The sequence below is a fragment of the Bubalus bubalis genome, chromosome 8, assembly GCF_019923935.1.
Source record: "Bubalus bubalis isolate 160015118507 breed Murrah chromosome 8, NDDB_SH_1, whole genome shotgun sequence".
NCBI classification, from domain to species: Eukaryota; Metazoa; Chordata; class Mammalia; order Artiodactyla; family Bovidae; genus Bubalus; species Bubalus bubalis.
The window spans coordinates 26,031,071-26,048,108 of NC_059164.1; the positions used below are offsets into that span (position 1 = coordinate 26,031,071).

Consider the following 17,038-nt stretch of genomic DNA (forward strand, 5'->3'; position numbering starts at 1 on the left):
AGAAAACCAGCATAAAAAAGGTGACTACACAAAAACTAAAGGTAGTAAAAAATGTGTTTCAAAGCCCCAAATCTCTGCTCTCTTTTACAATGAAACTCATCCAAACAGCTACCTATAATGACTGTTTCTAATTCATTTCTTCTCATTTTCTCCTGACTGACTCCCATCAGGGTTTTTCTCCACTATTCAACCAAAATGCTCTCATGGATCACCAATAATACCCCTGTGGCAAACCCAACAGTCAATTCTAAATCTTCATCTTACTCAACTTATTAGTAGTCTGTGATACACCTGATCTCTCACTTTTTTCAGTATTTTCTATACTTTGCTTCTAGGATATCACACTCCAGACCTTTCACTTTGTCTTAAACACTAGTAACTGAAGTGCCTCAAGGCAAAGTCTTGGATATCTTCTTTCTTAAACTCATTCTTTTAAGTAATCTCATCCAATCTCTCAACTTTAAACAAGCAGTTGATAATCCTGAGGATTCTCAAAGTTTATTTCATTCACGAAATTTCCCTTGAACTTGAATTTACCAATTAGAATGTCTACTTTAACATCAAACAGGGATCTTGGGCTATAACATTCAAAACTTGATTCTCTCTTCCAAACTTCCTCCTCCCTCAGTTTTATTCATTTTAGTGAATAACAACACTATTCATGCAGGTGCTCGGTCCAAAAAACTTTGGAATCATCCTTGAGTTCTTTTTTCTCTCTCAACCCATATTTAATACATTAGCAAATACTGTCTCTAATTCTCACATGAACCCCCCTAGACATCTCTTACTAAACAAAAACAAGAGTCGTGTAAACGATCTGTTAGTTTCCATTCTTGTCTCCACCACTCCACCACAATCTACTCATCACAGAGCCCAAGTAATCATTTTACCTCATAAGTCAGATTATATCACTTGCCAGGGAAAATCTCCAATGGATTTCTATCACACTCAGATTTTAAAAAATCTTACTATGGAAGGTAAAACCATGCATGATCTAACCCCTAAGGTTTCTAATCTCATTCCTACTACAAATCCTATCATACCAGTCATACCAGTCACAATGACCTCCTCTAACTCACCAGGCACTTTTCCTATTCCAGGGACTTCACATTTACTCTCACCTTTGCATTAAAGATTAAAAAAAAAAATAAAATTCCACAGGATTCGCTCATATTATTCAGATCTCTCTATGTTCAAATGTCACCAGATCTCTCAGCATCTATCTAAACCACTTTGACATTCTCTACCACCCTACTTTACTTTACTGATTTTCTTTCACATTTTAGGTTTTTGGGGTTTTTTTACATTTTATTTTTTCACATTTTACTTACTTTTACATTTTTTACATAATATATCAATTTATATATTGGTTTATTTTCTGATTCTGCAACTAAAACGTAAGCTTCATGAGAGAGATTTCCGTCTGTAAGATCCATCTAAAATGGTGTCCGATGTACATAATTCAATAAATGTTGAATTTTAAATAAATGACACGCGTAAATACATAAATCAAGAAAAAAATTTTACTTTTCATGCAATATTTTAATCTCCTTAGCTTATTTTAATAAATACTTACACTACATTGTATAATACAAATTTTTTCTAAATTTTTAGTTCTTCTGTAAAATGCCACACTGGTTAATACTCAACCTTTTGTCATTTGCAGGATATTTTAATGAAGAGAAATTATCTATAGTTAAATATTAATTCAAGTATTTTACTCACTTTGCCTGACTGCAACCGTTGTATTCTTGAGTCACATACTTTCTTCACAAATAATAAGCTATTTATTTGATTTTTGATGGTGTTAATATCTAAAAATAAACAAACTGATTATGAGGTAAAGTGGCAGTGTTACTTGTGAAATACTTTAAACATACACTTACTATAATTTAACATAATAACCAATGAATACAGCAATTATTTATTTAAAAAATAAATAACTGGAAATTTTATAGTGAAATTATTTAATTAAAATTAAACTATGCCAATTATCTTTAGCGATAACTGCAATAAGAGTCTCACATTCAAAAAACTATTGTGCTTTATTCTCAAAACATATTAGCATAATAAAAGTCAGATTCAGTTAAGGTGAAAACCACTAATAACATAAAATGACATTTATGTAAATTAAAGTTTTGTTTGAATATATAGTCATTGTTAAAGAAGTAAAACATTCTTATTCTTAAATAAATTACTTACCATCACCAGCTGTATCTAGAGATCGAAGATACTGTAATTCTTCTGCTGCTTTATCTCTGACTGCTTCGAGCTCTCCAATATTGTCACTCAATTTAATAATGTTCATAAAGGCCTCATAGTTGCAATTAGAATCACGGATCTGAAAATAAAGTTTAAAACACAGATGGGAGGGAGACTAACTTAAATGAAAACACAATCTTGAGTACCTATCGTGGGCCAGGCACAACTGTCCTCAAACAAAATGAAAATCTCTCTACTCATGGTACTTAAATTCTCCTGGGTCACAGACTATTAAGTAATAGTCTTAAGTAAGTAAGATATATAGCACACTGTGAAGTAAAGAGCACACTCAGAATGTCTGATGACAGCAAGGAAGCCATGGTGACTACAGCTAAACCAAAGAAATGCAGAAGAGCAAGGGAGATGAGTGCTAATGGAAAAGCAAACGTGATAGGCTTTAGTAAATGGTTTGGCTTTCTCTGTGAATGGAATGAAAAGTTATTGGAGAATTTTAAACATTAAGAGCGGCATTCTCTGACATAAATTTAACAGAATCACTGTAACAACATGAATAACTGTTATTTCATCTTTCTTTTCCAGCCACTTGCTATTTAAGAATAAGAATGGAGTAAAACATTAAGTTGGATTTAACCAGAATGTGGTTTTACCAAGCCAATAATAAACTGAGAGAGAGAGGAAAGGTAGTTGAGAATGTTGTAAAGGATCTAATGACTATGACTGTCAATAAATTTAAGCCAAATAAAACAGTAAAGGGAACTATGAAAAGGCAGCCAACTTGGTTGTCCATTCTAAACAGGAGTCCAAGTACTGGTGATTGCCAAAGTTCAGAACTGTGGGGAAAAGAAGGGGGGGGCAATAAGCACATGAAAAAATGTTCAAAATTATTAATCATCAAGGATGTGCAAGTTAACCATAACAAAATGAAAATGCCAAATATCTATCAGAATGTGCAGAGACCAAATTTGGTCTTCACATTCTCAAACAGTGCAAGGAGAAGTACAAAATTATAACAGAACTTCAGATAACTACTTGGCGATGTCTCTCACTTTGTATAAATTTTACTTCAATAATAAAAGAAGTAAGTCATTAAAGACCTGATTTTTCTAAGAATACATAAAGAAACAAGTAAACAGCTGTTCACTAAGCTGCTCTAGTAGGAGATAACAATCGGAGAAGGCAATGGCACCCCACTCCCAGTACTCTTGCCTGCAAAATCCCATGGACGGAGGAGCCTGGTAGGCTATAGTCCATGGGGTCGGGAAGAGTCGGATACGACTGAGCAACTTCACTTTCACTTTTCACTTTCATGCATTGGAGAAGGAAATGGCAACCCACTCCAGTGTTCTTGCCTGGAGAATCCCAGGGACAGGGGAGCCTGGTGGGCTGCCGTCTATGGGGTCGCACAGAGTGGGACACGACTGAAGCGACTTAGCAGCAGCAGCAGCAGCAGGAGATAACAATATAAACCAATTAAGTAAACTATTCCACAGTCAGAGAGAAGAGTTTACAATTAACTAGTTTGTCCCCAAAAGATATAAAATATATATTTTGAGATAAATAATGCAAATTGGCAGATACTATCTTTAGAAATGACTTAAAAACTTAAAACTTCTGTTAGGTAATATGAACATTTTATTTGGAGGATATATGTTACTACTACACTGCTCTAAACTTTTCCTTTCAAATAAAAATAAACTATACAATTAGGTATCATTAATATGGAATTTACCTGGCAGAAAGAGTAAGAACTGAGCCAATTTTATAATACCTATGTGCAAAGGGTTTTCCACATAAATAATGTCAAGAGAATAAACCAAACAAAGCAAGCTAAAGATCCTTTATTGATATATTTTTCTCTTTTAAATATGTTTTCTGATATTTTACAGCAAAGCACAATAGTGCTCAATCACTGTTTTAAATAAAAAAGTCCCCAACCATGATACATAATAACAGTACCAGCCCAACTATGCAGAGAACAAGTAAAAATCTGGTGGCTTTAATTCTGTTCTGAGTATGTGTTAAGTCCCTCAAAAATGTTTTTACCATGTAACTAATTATATACTTAATATATGCTAGCAAAATAAAAATTGAAAACTAAAGAAAAATAGAAATAAAAATAATTCCTAATCCCATGAGTGAGAGATAACCATAATATTCTAGTAAACTTGCATCCTGTTCTGTACTATAGGTAAGATTATACAGCTCTGTAAACTGATTTTTTCAGGTTGGTATATGATATTCATTTTTGTGTTACAAAAAAAATCTTTTTAAAAATATTTACTCTTACTTTACTACTTAAACGTTTTAAAATTTTACCTTTATCCTACTTCTTAAAAAATTACTTATGACATAACCAATACTTGTAGTAAAGTGAAATAAACAAAAGAGAAAACTTAAAATTTTCAGGATCCTACCTCTCTATTACAACAGAGGATGAGATGGTTGGATGGCATCACCAACTCAATGTATATGAGTTTGAGCAAGCTCTGCAAGTTGGTAATGGACAGGGAAGCCTGGCGTGCTGCAGTCCATGGGGTCGCAAAGAGTCAGACAGGACTCAGCAACTGAATTGACTGACCTCTCTATTAACATTTCAGTCAGTATACAACTTATCAGAATAACAGTCATTCATAAATATATACTTACTTATATATTTATTTTTAAAGGAACAGACATCTACACACACATCATTTTTAGTTGTCCTTTTCACATAAAAAATAAACACATCTTTTCATATTCATAAAGACATACTACCATCATAGTATAAATAGTATTTATTGTATCAATATTCCTAAACCATTCCTTTATTTTATTGTTCAGTTGCTCAGTCCTGTCTGACTCTGCAACCCCATGGACTGTAGCACACAACAGCCTGCCCTGTCCATCACTATCTCCCAGAGTTTGCTCAAACTTGTGTCCACTGAGTTGGTGATGCCATCCAACCATCTCATCCTCTGTCGTCCCCTTATCCTCCTGCCCTCAATCTTTCCCAGCATCAGGGTCTTTTCCAGTGAGTCAGCTCTTCACAGGTGGCCAACGTATGGGAGCTTCAGCTTCAGCATCAGTCCTTCTAATGAATATTCAGGACTGATTTCCTTTAGGATTGACTGGTTGGATCTCCTTGCTGTCCAGGGGACTCTCAAGAGTCTTCTCCAACACCACAGTTTAAAAGCATCAATTCTTCGGCGCTTAGCTTTCTTTACAGTCCAATTAGCACATCTGTACATGACTACTGGAAAACCAGCTTTGACTAGACAGACTTTTATTAGCAAATTGATATTTCTACTTTTTAATATGCTGTCTAGGTTTGTCACAGCTTTTCTTCCAAGGAGCAAATGTCTTTTAGTGTCATGGCCGCAGTCACCGTCCACAGTGATTTTGGAGCCCAAGTAAATAAAGTCTGTCACTGTTTCCATTGTTTCCCCATCTATCTGCCGTGAAGTGACAGGACTGGATGCCATGATCTTAGTTTTTTGAATGTTCAGTTTCAAGCCAGCGTTTTCACTCTCCTCTTTCACTTTCATCAAAAGACTCTTCAGTTCCTCTTCACTTTCGGCCATAAGGGTGGTGTCATCTGCGTATCTGAGGTTACTGATATTTCTTCAGGCAATCTAGATTCCAGCTTGAGCTGCATTCAGCTCAGCATTTTGCATGATGTACTTTGCATGTACATTAAATAAGCAAGGTACAATGTACAGCTTTGATATACTCCTTTCCCAATTTTGAACCCGTCTGTTGTTCCATGATCGGTTCTAACTGTTGCTTCTTGATCTGCATACAGGTTTCTCAGGAGGCAGGTAAGGTGGTCTGGTATTCCCAACTCTTGAAGAATTTTCCAGTTTGTTGTGATCCACAGTCAGAGGCTTTAGCATAGTCAATGAAGCAGAAGTAGATGTTTTTCTAGAATTCCCTTGCTTTTTCTATGATCTAACGGAAGTTGGCAATTTGATCTCTGGTTCCTCTGCCTTTTCTAAATCCTCCTCGTACATCTGGAGGTTCTTGGTTCATGTACTGTTGAAGCCTAGCCTGAAGGATTTTGAGCATTACCTTGCTAGCATGTGAAATGACTGCAATTGTGCCTCTATGCTGAACACTTACATTGCTTTCAATTTTTTAAGGATTATTAGCAAGATTGCCATTAGTAGTCTTAAATTGGGTTGTTATAACCTTGTTTACCAGCACTTCAGGATAAATTTCAGGAACAGAATTCCTAACCAAAGGCTTTTTTTTTCAGTTATGGGGATATGCAAATTTTTAAAGCTCTAGGTACAGCCTAGCAGGACTCTAAATAAGCTGACAAAGGAAATGAAAAATTAAGTTCTGTGAACTCCATGAAAGATTCTAGGAACACAAGGCTAGGAAGACAATTTCTGCCTACAGGGGACCCATAATCTGATGGGAGAGACAAACACTGTAATAGTAACAACGATGAAAAATGGCAAGTCTGATAATGGATATGATTGTAAACAAAGAACAATCAAATACTTCCTTCCTAGAAAAGCTAGACTGAGCAAAAGAAGACAATGTGGGAGAGAAATTTCAGATTCACAAAAAGGAATCAAAGACTTAGGTACCCATCAAAGTAATTCCCAGCAATAGCCCATTTACACATTCTTCCTCAACCATTAATTTACTGAGGAAAAGCATATATAATCAGAAAAAACTTAGAACTAGCAAACTTAATAACCACTAACCCTTTGATACACCTGATGAATGAGAAAACTATGAGTTCTCTAACTTACTGACATACTAAGCGCCTTATAGAAACGTATCTAGAACTTAGATCTTATTCTCAATCTAATGTTCTTTCCTTCATATTTTTCTCTACTATTTAGCATAAAATTTAAATTGCATGCTATTTAAGTAGTTCAGATTAATTTGAAATCAAACAGCAGTTTTAAGAAGTACTTATCATCTATACACAAATATAAGAAAACATCCTTATTTAAATTTAAATAAGTAGAAACAGCAGGAACACTGTAAGGAAGATTATCTTATCAACCTACTTCCTTAAGGGAAATCTGGCTAGTACATTCAACACATAAGCTAACAGAAACATTGAAAATATAAAAGATTACCTTGAGATATATTTTTACTTAATTTCCTTAATAAATTATTGCTTAATCATCCTGACCTCCAAATCATATTTATACCTTTTAAAAAACTGTTTTAAAAACAAGCTGCATTTTAGAAAGTACATACCATCCATATGATATATTGATTAATATAATCAGGATCACTGAGTTGATTTATCAATGGAAGAAGAACTCCACGTGCAAGGATTTCCTGGACAAAAATTTTAAAACACAAAAATAAATTTAATCTCATATACTTCTCAAATCAATAGCACAGTGTAAATTTCCTAACTCAATGCTGTTACTGAAGAAAGGTAAGGTATAGATAAAAGTAAACTTGGTAAATGACATGATTTACAAAAAGATGAGCTACCATACATTAGTTGAATAAGATGAAGCCATCTATATCAGCCTAGACACATGGGCACAATTAGCTAAAGTACAGTTGAGCGAAAAAAAAAGCAAAAGTATACTTCTAATAAGTGGAATCAAGATTTCCAGGAGAAATATCAATAACTTCAGATATGCAGATGACACCACCCTTATGGTAGAAAGTGAAGAGGAACTAAAAAGCCTCTTGATGAAGGTGAAAGTGGAGAGTGAAAAAGTTGGCTTAAAGCTCAACATTCAGAAAACGAAGATCATGGCATCCGGTCCCATCCCTTCATGGGAAATAAATGGGGAAACAGTATCAGACTTTATTTTTCTGGACTCCAAAATCACTGCAGATGGTGACTGCAGCCATGAAATTAAAAGACACTTACTCCTTGGAAGGACAGTTATGACCAACCTAGATAGCATATTCAAAAGCAAAGATTACTTTGCCAATAAAGGTTCGTCTAGTCAAGGCTATGGTTTTTCCTGTGGTCATGTATGGATGTGAGAGTTGCACTGTGAAGAAGGCTGAGCACCCAAGAATTGATGCTTTTGAACTGTGGTGTTGGAGAAGACTCTTGAGAGTCCCTTGGACTGCAAGGAGATCCAACCAGTCCATTCTGAAGGAGATCAGCCCTGGGATTTCTTTGGAAGGAATGATGCTAAAGCTGAAACTCCAGTACTTTGGCCACCTCAAGCAAAGAGCTGACTCATTGGAAAAGACTCTGATGCTGGGAGGGATTGGGGGCAAGAGGAGAAGGGGACGACAGAGGATGAGATGGCTGGATGGCATCACTGACTCGATGAACATGAGTCTGAGTGAACTCCGGGAGTTTGTGATGGACAGGGAGGCCTGGAGTGCTGCGATTCATGGGGTTGCAAAGAGTCGGACACGACTGAGCAACTGATCTGATCTGATCAAGTTAGCATTTATATCCATTTTAAAAAGGCAAAACATGGCACTATATGTATTTATGGACTCCTACATCTATATTAAAAGTATAAAAACAAAAAAAGAAAACAATCAGAACAGTGACTGCCTTCGAGGGAGGGCTAGAGCAACTACAGCAAAATGTTAACACTGCTCAAATCTGGTTTGTTGGTACATAAATGTCTATTGTATTAACTCGCTATACCAGTCTGTTTGAAATTTCTAATACAAGATAATAAAAATAAAATAACATTTATGGTAATAAAATTACTTAATATTCTTTGACTATACCTTCCCATTCTCTGCAGCTGTTTACACGTCTATCAAGATTCTGCCTCTCCTTCTAGGACTGACTACAGAATTAATTTTCTACTTAAATAAACCCTGATTGTTCTGATGAACACTATTCACTTATGTTTAAAATACACTCATGCTTTGTATTTATGGCATTTATCACATACCATTCTTTAAGTAATTCTGTGTCTTCCACTTCTCTTAATACACTACAGCTCTTTAGGAACTTTTTGTATGTGAGTGGAGATTAGTTAAAAGAGATAAAAGATTTATCTCTCTGCAAAAATACTCTTATCTTCTCAAAGTCACTGTCTTAAATATGGCATGACTTTGAAAAACATTAAACGATGCAAATCAAGAAACTAAGTGGCTCAGATGGTAAAACGTCTGCCTACAATGCAGGAGACCAGGGTTCAATCCGTGGGTTGGGAAGATCTCCTGGAGAAGGAAATGGCAACCCACTCCAGTAGTCTTGCCTGAAGAATCCCATGGAAAGAGGAGCCTGGCGGGCTACAGTCCATGGTGTCGCAAAGAGTAGGACATGACTGAGTGACTTCACTTTCACTTTCAAACTTAGACAATAGTCTACCTATTTAATCTTCAGTCCTCTATTCCTGTGATATCTAGATTTATGAAACAGCATTTCTTATGAATACTAGAAAGGCTAAATAGCCACAAGTTTAACAGGATGTTTCACTTTTCTAAGTAAAGGACCAATTTATTTATTCCTTTCCAGATTTCTAATTTATCTGTGCCGTTTTCTGGTATAAGTTCACAGAAGAGAGCCTTCACTTTGCTTTCCTTTAGAGAAATATTTTATGTAAATTCTATTTCTATAAGTTTTACAAGTCTTTGACAACTTTTACCCCATGATCAATTAATATTTCTAAAAGGCACTAATGGAGGCTCCAAAAACTTTTTGAAATGTCTTTTAAGACATCTTCCAGTCTCAAATTAGAAAATTGCTTATTCTGGATTAGCTTTAATCTCTAACTTTTTAAAAATTATATTTATTTATGTAATTTCTTCCCTCAAATTATGTATCTGAACACACATGCTCAAATTTTTAAATGTATTCTGAAATGATAAAATTCACAAACAAAAATGTGCTTTATTGAAAGTTTATTTTCAAAGGAGTAAAAAACATATGGGTAACCTTTTTGAATAAGTTTACTGCTTCATATTAGTTAAGGCAAACAGTTGTTATGTCTCTCTGAAAACTACTTTGATCTCCTAATTTGCCTCATGAAGGAGTTTGGTTAGTCATGTATATGTGTGTGTGTCTGTGTGTTTAGTTGCTCAGTCATGTATGACTCTGCAACCTCATGGCTATATAGCCCACCAGGCTCCTCTGTCCATGGGATTCACCAAGCAAGAATACTGGAGTGGGTAGCCATGTCCTTCTCCAGGGGATCTTCCCAACCCAGGGATCAAAACCAGGTCTCCTGCATTGCAGGCAGATTCTTAATCATCTGAACCACCAGGGAAGCCCTTGGTTAGTCATACAACTCAATAATTCCTATACAGTTTTAGTGAGAGCAAAATATTGCAAATACTATAAATTATGTGGCAATTTTCATACACTTTAACACAAGCATAAGCTGTCAAATATGAAGATTTAAAAGTTACAGAGTCACTGAGGCCATGAATCTTTGTCCATAAAACATGGTAATGGGAGACAGCAGAGGCAATTAAATAGCAATATCTCAGTCAAATGCTGTGATTTGTACAACTCATACAAAGGATTCATATAAAGGAAAGAACTAAGAATCTGAACAAAGTGCCTTTTGGGAAAACCTAGATTTAATTATCAACAAAGGAAAGTGATAAAGAACCATCAAGTTAAGAGAAAAACAAACTGACCACAGAGCTCTACAATTACACTCACTCAATTAGACACAAGCAAAAAGAAATGAAATATTGGCCTAAAAGATCAATCTATAGCAAAACGTATTTACTCTTTCTTTAAACAACCCTACTTATTTTAAACATATTTTAAACCCATGTAACAAGACTGATCGTCATTCCTGTCTCCTAAAAGTCAGTTTAATCTTAAAAGAGTAGCAGTAGCATGTGCCCCATAGCCAGCAAGAAGGTCAAATAGGTTTCCTCTTAGATCATGAACTCCTTATCATCAAATTCAGATTTAAATTGAAGAAAGTAGGGAAAACCACTAGACCATTCAGCTATGACCTAAAGTGACAAAAAGATTCGAGGGATTAGATCTGATAGAGTGTCTGAAGAAATATGGACGGAGATTCAAGACACTGTATAGGAGACAGGGATCAAGACTATCCCCAAGAAGAAGAAATGTAAAAAAGCAAAATGGCTGTCTGAAGAGGCCTTACAAGTAGCTGTGAAAAGAAGAGAAGTGAAAAGCAAAGGAGAAAAGGAAAGACATATCCATCTGAATGCAGATTTCCAAAGAATAGCAAGGAGAGATAAGACAGCCTTCCTCAGTGATCAGTGCAAAGAAATAAGAGGAAAACAGAATGGGAAAGACTAGAGTTCTCTTCATGGAGAAGGCAATGGCGCCCCACTCCACTACTCTTGCCTGGAAAATCCCATGGATGGAGGAGCCTGGTGGGCTGCAGTTCATGGGGTTGCGAAGAGTCGGACACGACTGAGTGACTTCACTTTCACTTTTCACTTTCATGCACTGGAGAAGGAAATGGCAACCCACTCCAGTGCTCTTGCCTGGAGAATCCCAGGGGCAGGGGAGCCTGGTGGGCTGACGTCTACGGGGTCGCCCAGAGTTGGACACAACTGAAGTGACTTAGCAGTCGCAGCAGCAGAATTCTCTTCAAGAAAATTAGAGATACCAAGGGAACATTTCATGTAAAGATGGGCACAATAAAGGACAGAAATGGTATGGACCTAACAGAAGCAGAAGATACTAAGAAGAGGTGCCAAGAATACACTGAAGAACTGTACAAAAAAGATCTTCATGACCCAGATAATCACAATGGTGTGATCACTCACCTAGAGTCAGACATCCTGGAATGCAAACTCAAGTGGGCCTTAGGAAGCATCACTACCAACAACACTAGTGGAGGTGATGGAATTCCAGTTGAGCTATTTCAAATCTAAAAAATGATGCTGTGAAAGTGCTGAACTCAATATGCCAGAAAATTTGGAAAACTCAGCAGTGGCCACAGGACTGGAAAAGGTCAGTTTTCATTCCAATCTCAAAGAAAGGCAATGACAAAGAATGCTGAAACTAACGTACAATGGCACTAATCTTACATGCTAGTCAAGTAATGCTCAAAATTCTCCAAGCCAGGCTTCAACAGTATGTGAACCATGAACTTCCAGATGTTCAGGCTGGATTTAGAAAAGGCAGAGGAATCAGAGATCAAATTGGCAACATCCGTTGGACCATCGATAAAGCAAGCGAGTTCCAGAAAAACATCTATTTCTGCTTTATTGACTATGCCAAAGCCTGGATCATGACAAACTGTCGAAAATTCTTAAAGATGGGAATACCAGACCACCTGATCTGCCTCTTGAGAAACCTGTATGCAGGTCAGGAAGCAACAGTTAGAACTGGACATGGAACAAGAGACTGGTTCCAAATCAGGAAAGGAGCACATCAAGGCTGTATTCTGTCACCCTGCTTATTTAACTTATATGCAGAGTACACCATGAGAAACACTGGGCTGGATGAAGCACAAGCTGGAATCAAGACTGCTGGAAGAAATATCCATAACCTCAGATATGCAGATGACACCAGCCTTATGGCAGAAAGTGAAGAACTAAAGAGCCTCTTGATGAAAGTGAAAGAGGAGAGTGAAAAAGTTGGCTTAAAACTCAACATTTAGAAAACTAAGATCGGGGCATCTGGTCTCATCACTTCATGGCAAACAGATGGGGAAACAGTGTCAGACTTTATTTTTTTGGGCTCCAAAATCACTGCAGATGGTGATTGCAGCCATGAAATTAAAAGATGCTTACTCCTTGAAAGAAAAGTTATGACCAACGTAGACAGCATATTAAAAAGCAGAGACATTACTTTGCCAACAAAGGTCCATCTAGTCAAAACTATGGTTTTTCCAGTAGTCATGTATGGATGTGAGAGTTGGACTATAAAGAAAGCTGAGAGCCAAAGAATTGATGCTTTTGAACTGTGGTGTTGGAAGACTCTTGAGAGCTCCTTGGACTACAAGGAGATCAAACCAGTCCATCCTAAAGGAAATCAGTCCTGAATATTCATTGGAAGGACAGATCCTGAAGCTGAAACTCCAGTCTTTTGGCCACCTGATGCGAACAACTGACTCACTGGAAAAGACCATGATGCTAGGAAAGATTGAAAGAGAAGGAGAAGGGGACAACAGAGGATAAGATGGCTGGATGGCATCAACAACTCAATGGACAATAGTCTGAGTAAACCCCAGGAGTTGGTGATGGACAGGGAGGCCTGGCATGCTGCAGTCCATGGGGTCGCAAAGAGTCACACACGACTGAACGACTCAACTAAACTGAACTGTGCATTAAAATTGATTATCTGATTGGTATATGCTATATGGCAGGCACTGTGAAAACCAGTAAGTACACAGTGATACAGAATACAGAAATGAAGAAATGGCCCCTGTCCTCTAGGGCTTGGGATTCTGTTAGGGGAAAGAGGCATCGAGCATGTTAATCCAACAATCAAACTTTCATGTTAAAATATGGTAAATTTAAGGAGGAATACAGTACCTACCTACACTGATAGGGAATTATGAGGGGGCTTTTAGAGAAGGAAGTATTTCTGAGGAAGTGAGATATGAGGGACAAATACAATTTAGCCAAGAGTATAATGCAAATCATTATAAGCAGATGAAAAAAAGCGTACGAGATAATCCTATAGTGGAGAGAAATGGCACTTTGGAAAAGCCTGTGTGGCTGGAATACAGTGATGGCATGGAATGAAGGCCAGAGAGGTTAAACAACGCCATATCACCCATAGTCTTATTGTAAGCCTTTTAAAAGGACTTAAGACTTAAAACATTTGCTGGGTGGTCATTACGGGAATGCAGAAAAGACTTATAAAAGGTACACAGGATTTGGAGGCAAGAATAAGACTTCCATCTTGTGCATGCAAAGTTTAAAAGGGCTGTGCATCAGTGAAATAGTGATTTTAGTAGGCAGCTGGTGGACAGTTTAGAAGGGAAAGATATAGATTTGAAAGTTACTAGCATTTGGATGGTATTTAAAGTCACAGGGATGGATGAGCAAGAAAGCACAGAATTGCACAACTTGTGTATTTAAAAGTTAAGCAGAGTATCAGACAGGCAAAGACTGCTCCAAATAATCAGCATGAATGAATATGATGACTGATTAGCAGTATCTTCCTTCAGTGGTAGATGTGAATCTAGACATAGATATGCCAGATGTTGATAATGACCAGCCCAAGTCTTCAATGTATATAATCTATCAGACTCTTCCCATCAAAATCAAGCATTTTCTATTCATTTCACAGCATCATTACCCTACCTGAAAATGCACTGAATTCAAGTTAGAGAGCTATTAGGATACTGCTAAATTGATAATGCTTAAATAATAATAAGCAAAAAAGCACAGTTAGGAACTGGTGTATCTGTTTTGCAGAATGGCAGACTAAAAAGATCATAAACTTTCATTTTCAGTATAATCAGAAACTTTTAATTTTACCCATTGAGCCACGGTAAGGACTAACGTAGCTAGCATTTCTCGGTCATAACCAGTAACCAAAGTCAAAATGTTATTCCTTTACATTTGTACACAGAATTTTATCCCAAAGGATTATACCCAGGGAATAAATGAGTCCAAAATTATTGTTTTCATCTGACATTTATTTTTCAGCACCAAGAAGTAGAATCTTAGCTGCCCAGGGTTTTTTTTTGAAAGTTTCTATCCAGAAGTGTTATTTTAATTAGCCTACTTTAGATAAATTTATAGGATTCATTGGAAGGACTGATGCTGAAGCTCCAATACTTTGGCCACCTGATGTGAAGAGCTGACTCATTAGAAAAGACCCAGATGCTGAGAAAGATTGAAGGCAGGAGAGGAGAAGGGGATGACAGAGGACGAGATGACTGGATAGCATCACAGACTCAATGGACATGAGTTTGAGCAAGCTCAGAGAGATGGTGAAGGACAGGGAAGCCTGGCGTGCTGCAGTCCATGGGGTAGCAAAAGTCGGACACGACTAAGCGACTGAACAACAATGTTAAAGAAAATTTAAAACATAATCTAACTCTAACTCAAGCAGTTCTGTCCAGGAACCTCTGGGGTGTAAGGGAAAGGGAAGCAAACAGTGGTATTTTCAGAATGGAGCATGATAGTTAATGGAATGTGCTTGAGTATTCTGTGTTCCAAAATTCCTTAGTTTTAATATTTAAAATTTAATAAATATTGATAGACAAAGCCCACATAAACAGAAGCTATTTGGGGTCCTTAATAATTTTTAAGTGTGTAACAGGGTCCTGGGACCAAAAATTTGGTAATTACTACTCTAAGTTTCTTTATTGCCATGTATTTGGTATGTGTTTAAGCTTACCCTGACAAAGTATCGCATGATCTTGTTCTGGAAATCTCCAGGAGGTAGCAATAAATATAATAAGACCTCACACAAATCCCTTAGGAATCCTAGAAATAAAAAAAAAGGAGCTATAATAACAGAAAATACAAAATCTCCACCTACTCTTGATATAAAACACAAATAAAGTGGCAGGATTAAGCAGTTTGCTGATTATACAAGCTTATTATCTTAGTAATTAATCAGTATTCAATAAAAATCTTTGTTATTCTCCAAATAGCAAATATTCATTAATCAAAGTAATATACACTTTTTTACTTTGCCCAGTTCTACCCTACATCTATGAGATGGCTGGATGGCATCACCGACTTGATGGACATGAGTTTGAGTAAACTCCGGGAGCTGGTGATGGACAGGGAGGCCTGGCATGCTGCGATTCATGGGGTCGCAAAGAGTCGGACATGACTGAGCAACTGAACTGAACTGAACCCTACATCTTGAGTTGTTGAGAAACTTCAATTACAAAAGTGTTTTTCCCCCAAAGTTTTAGTTGCACCAAGTATTCTACTCTTCTACCACACATCTCTACATACTTAAGTTATCTGCACATTTAAAAATATACTTATAATTCTTTTTCAAGAAAGAACCTCCACTAACTTGGCAGGTAATAAGAAAAAGAACATGCTCTTCTATTTTACTGATTGAAGAGGGCTTGATTTACATAAAAGAACTATACATCATTCTAACTATTTCTTACATTTAGTTATTTCATATTAATGCTAATGAAGTAGCAATTAAAAACTGAATTGCATAATAAATATAAAAAGGAAAGAAGAAAAAAGGAAAAGAACAGAAAAGAAAGCAAAGAAATAGAAGAGCTGAGCACATTTTAAAAATCTAAGAAAACAATTTCCACAACTAGCAATGCTTTTCTGACTTGTTCATATGCTGACACTTCCTGGGAAGGTAATTATATAACTGATAATCAAAACCTGATAATCAAAACAATATGCCCAGTAGCACAGACCCAGTCACTGTAAAACTAGGAAAAGACAACATCCTCAGCTAAAATTTATCTGGTCTAACCTCTCAAAAAGAAAAGTCAATTCAACTCTATAAATTTCATTTGAAACATCATCATCATTCCCTTAGAAAATATTTACAATAATAAGTGTATTCCTGAATTAGAAATAATAAACTCAAGGTGAAGATAAAATTACTACAGATCAAAAAAAGTAAATTCATAAGGATAAAATGTTTGTGCTTGCTATATTTTAAAAGACAACAAAGGAAGTTCTCTTTAATTGAAAAGGCTCTCTTTAAAGAAAAAAGAATCTGGAAATTTACTTCTAAGAGTTAAAAGATAAAATAAGCAGAAGTGTTTTTACTAAGCTTCCTGTCCTGTAAGAATAACTTCACTCTTAGATTTTACCCTGCTGCTGCTGCTAAGTTGCTTCAGTCGTGTCCGACTCTGTGCGACCCCATAGACAGCAGCTCACCAGGCTCCCCCGTCCCTAGGATTCTCCAGGCAAGAACACTGGAGTGGGTAGATTTTACCCTGGTATTTGTTAAATGGTTCTGCTAACTTGCCTCTACTAATGTGAACAGTTAATATGCTCAAAAAGTTAAATTAAAAAGAAA

At 36.5% G+C, this 17,038-nt stretch overlaps 1 protein-coding gene across 6 annotated transcripts in view; it reads right to left on the reverse strand.

Annotated features, from left to right (window-relative positions):
• SNX13 (sorting nexin 13) overlaps positions 1 to 17,038 on the reverse strand; it is a 146,068-nt gene that overhangs the window by 56,821 nt on the left and 72,209 nt on the right. For 4 of the 6 annotated variants that reach the window (XM_025290941.2, XM_025290939.2, XM_044946508.1 and 1 more), the window contains 4 exons: positions 15,419 to 15,507; positions 7,426 to 7,509; positions 2,203 to 2,341; positions 1,726 to 1,829 (listed from right to left, as the gene is read on the reverse strand). In XM_025290941.2, coding sequence (XP_025146726.2) covers positions 1,726 to 1,829; positions 2,203 to 2,341; positions 7,426 to 7,509; positions 15,419 to 15,507 — 416 coding nt within the window. The remainder of the gene's footprint in view (positions 1 to 1,725; positions 1,830 to 2,202; positions 2,342 to 7,425; positions 7,510 to 15,418; positions 15,508 to 17,038) is intronic. The other 2 variants (XM_006054071.3, XM_006054072.3) reach the window with 1 other exon arrangement.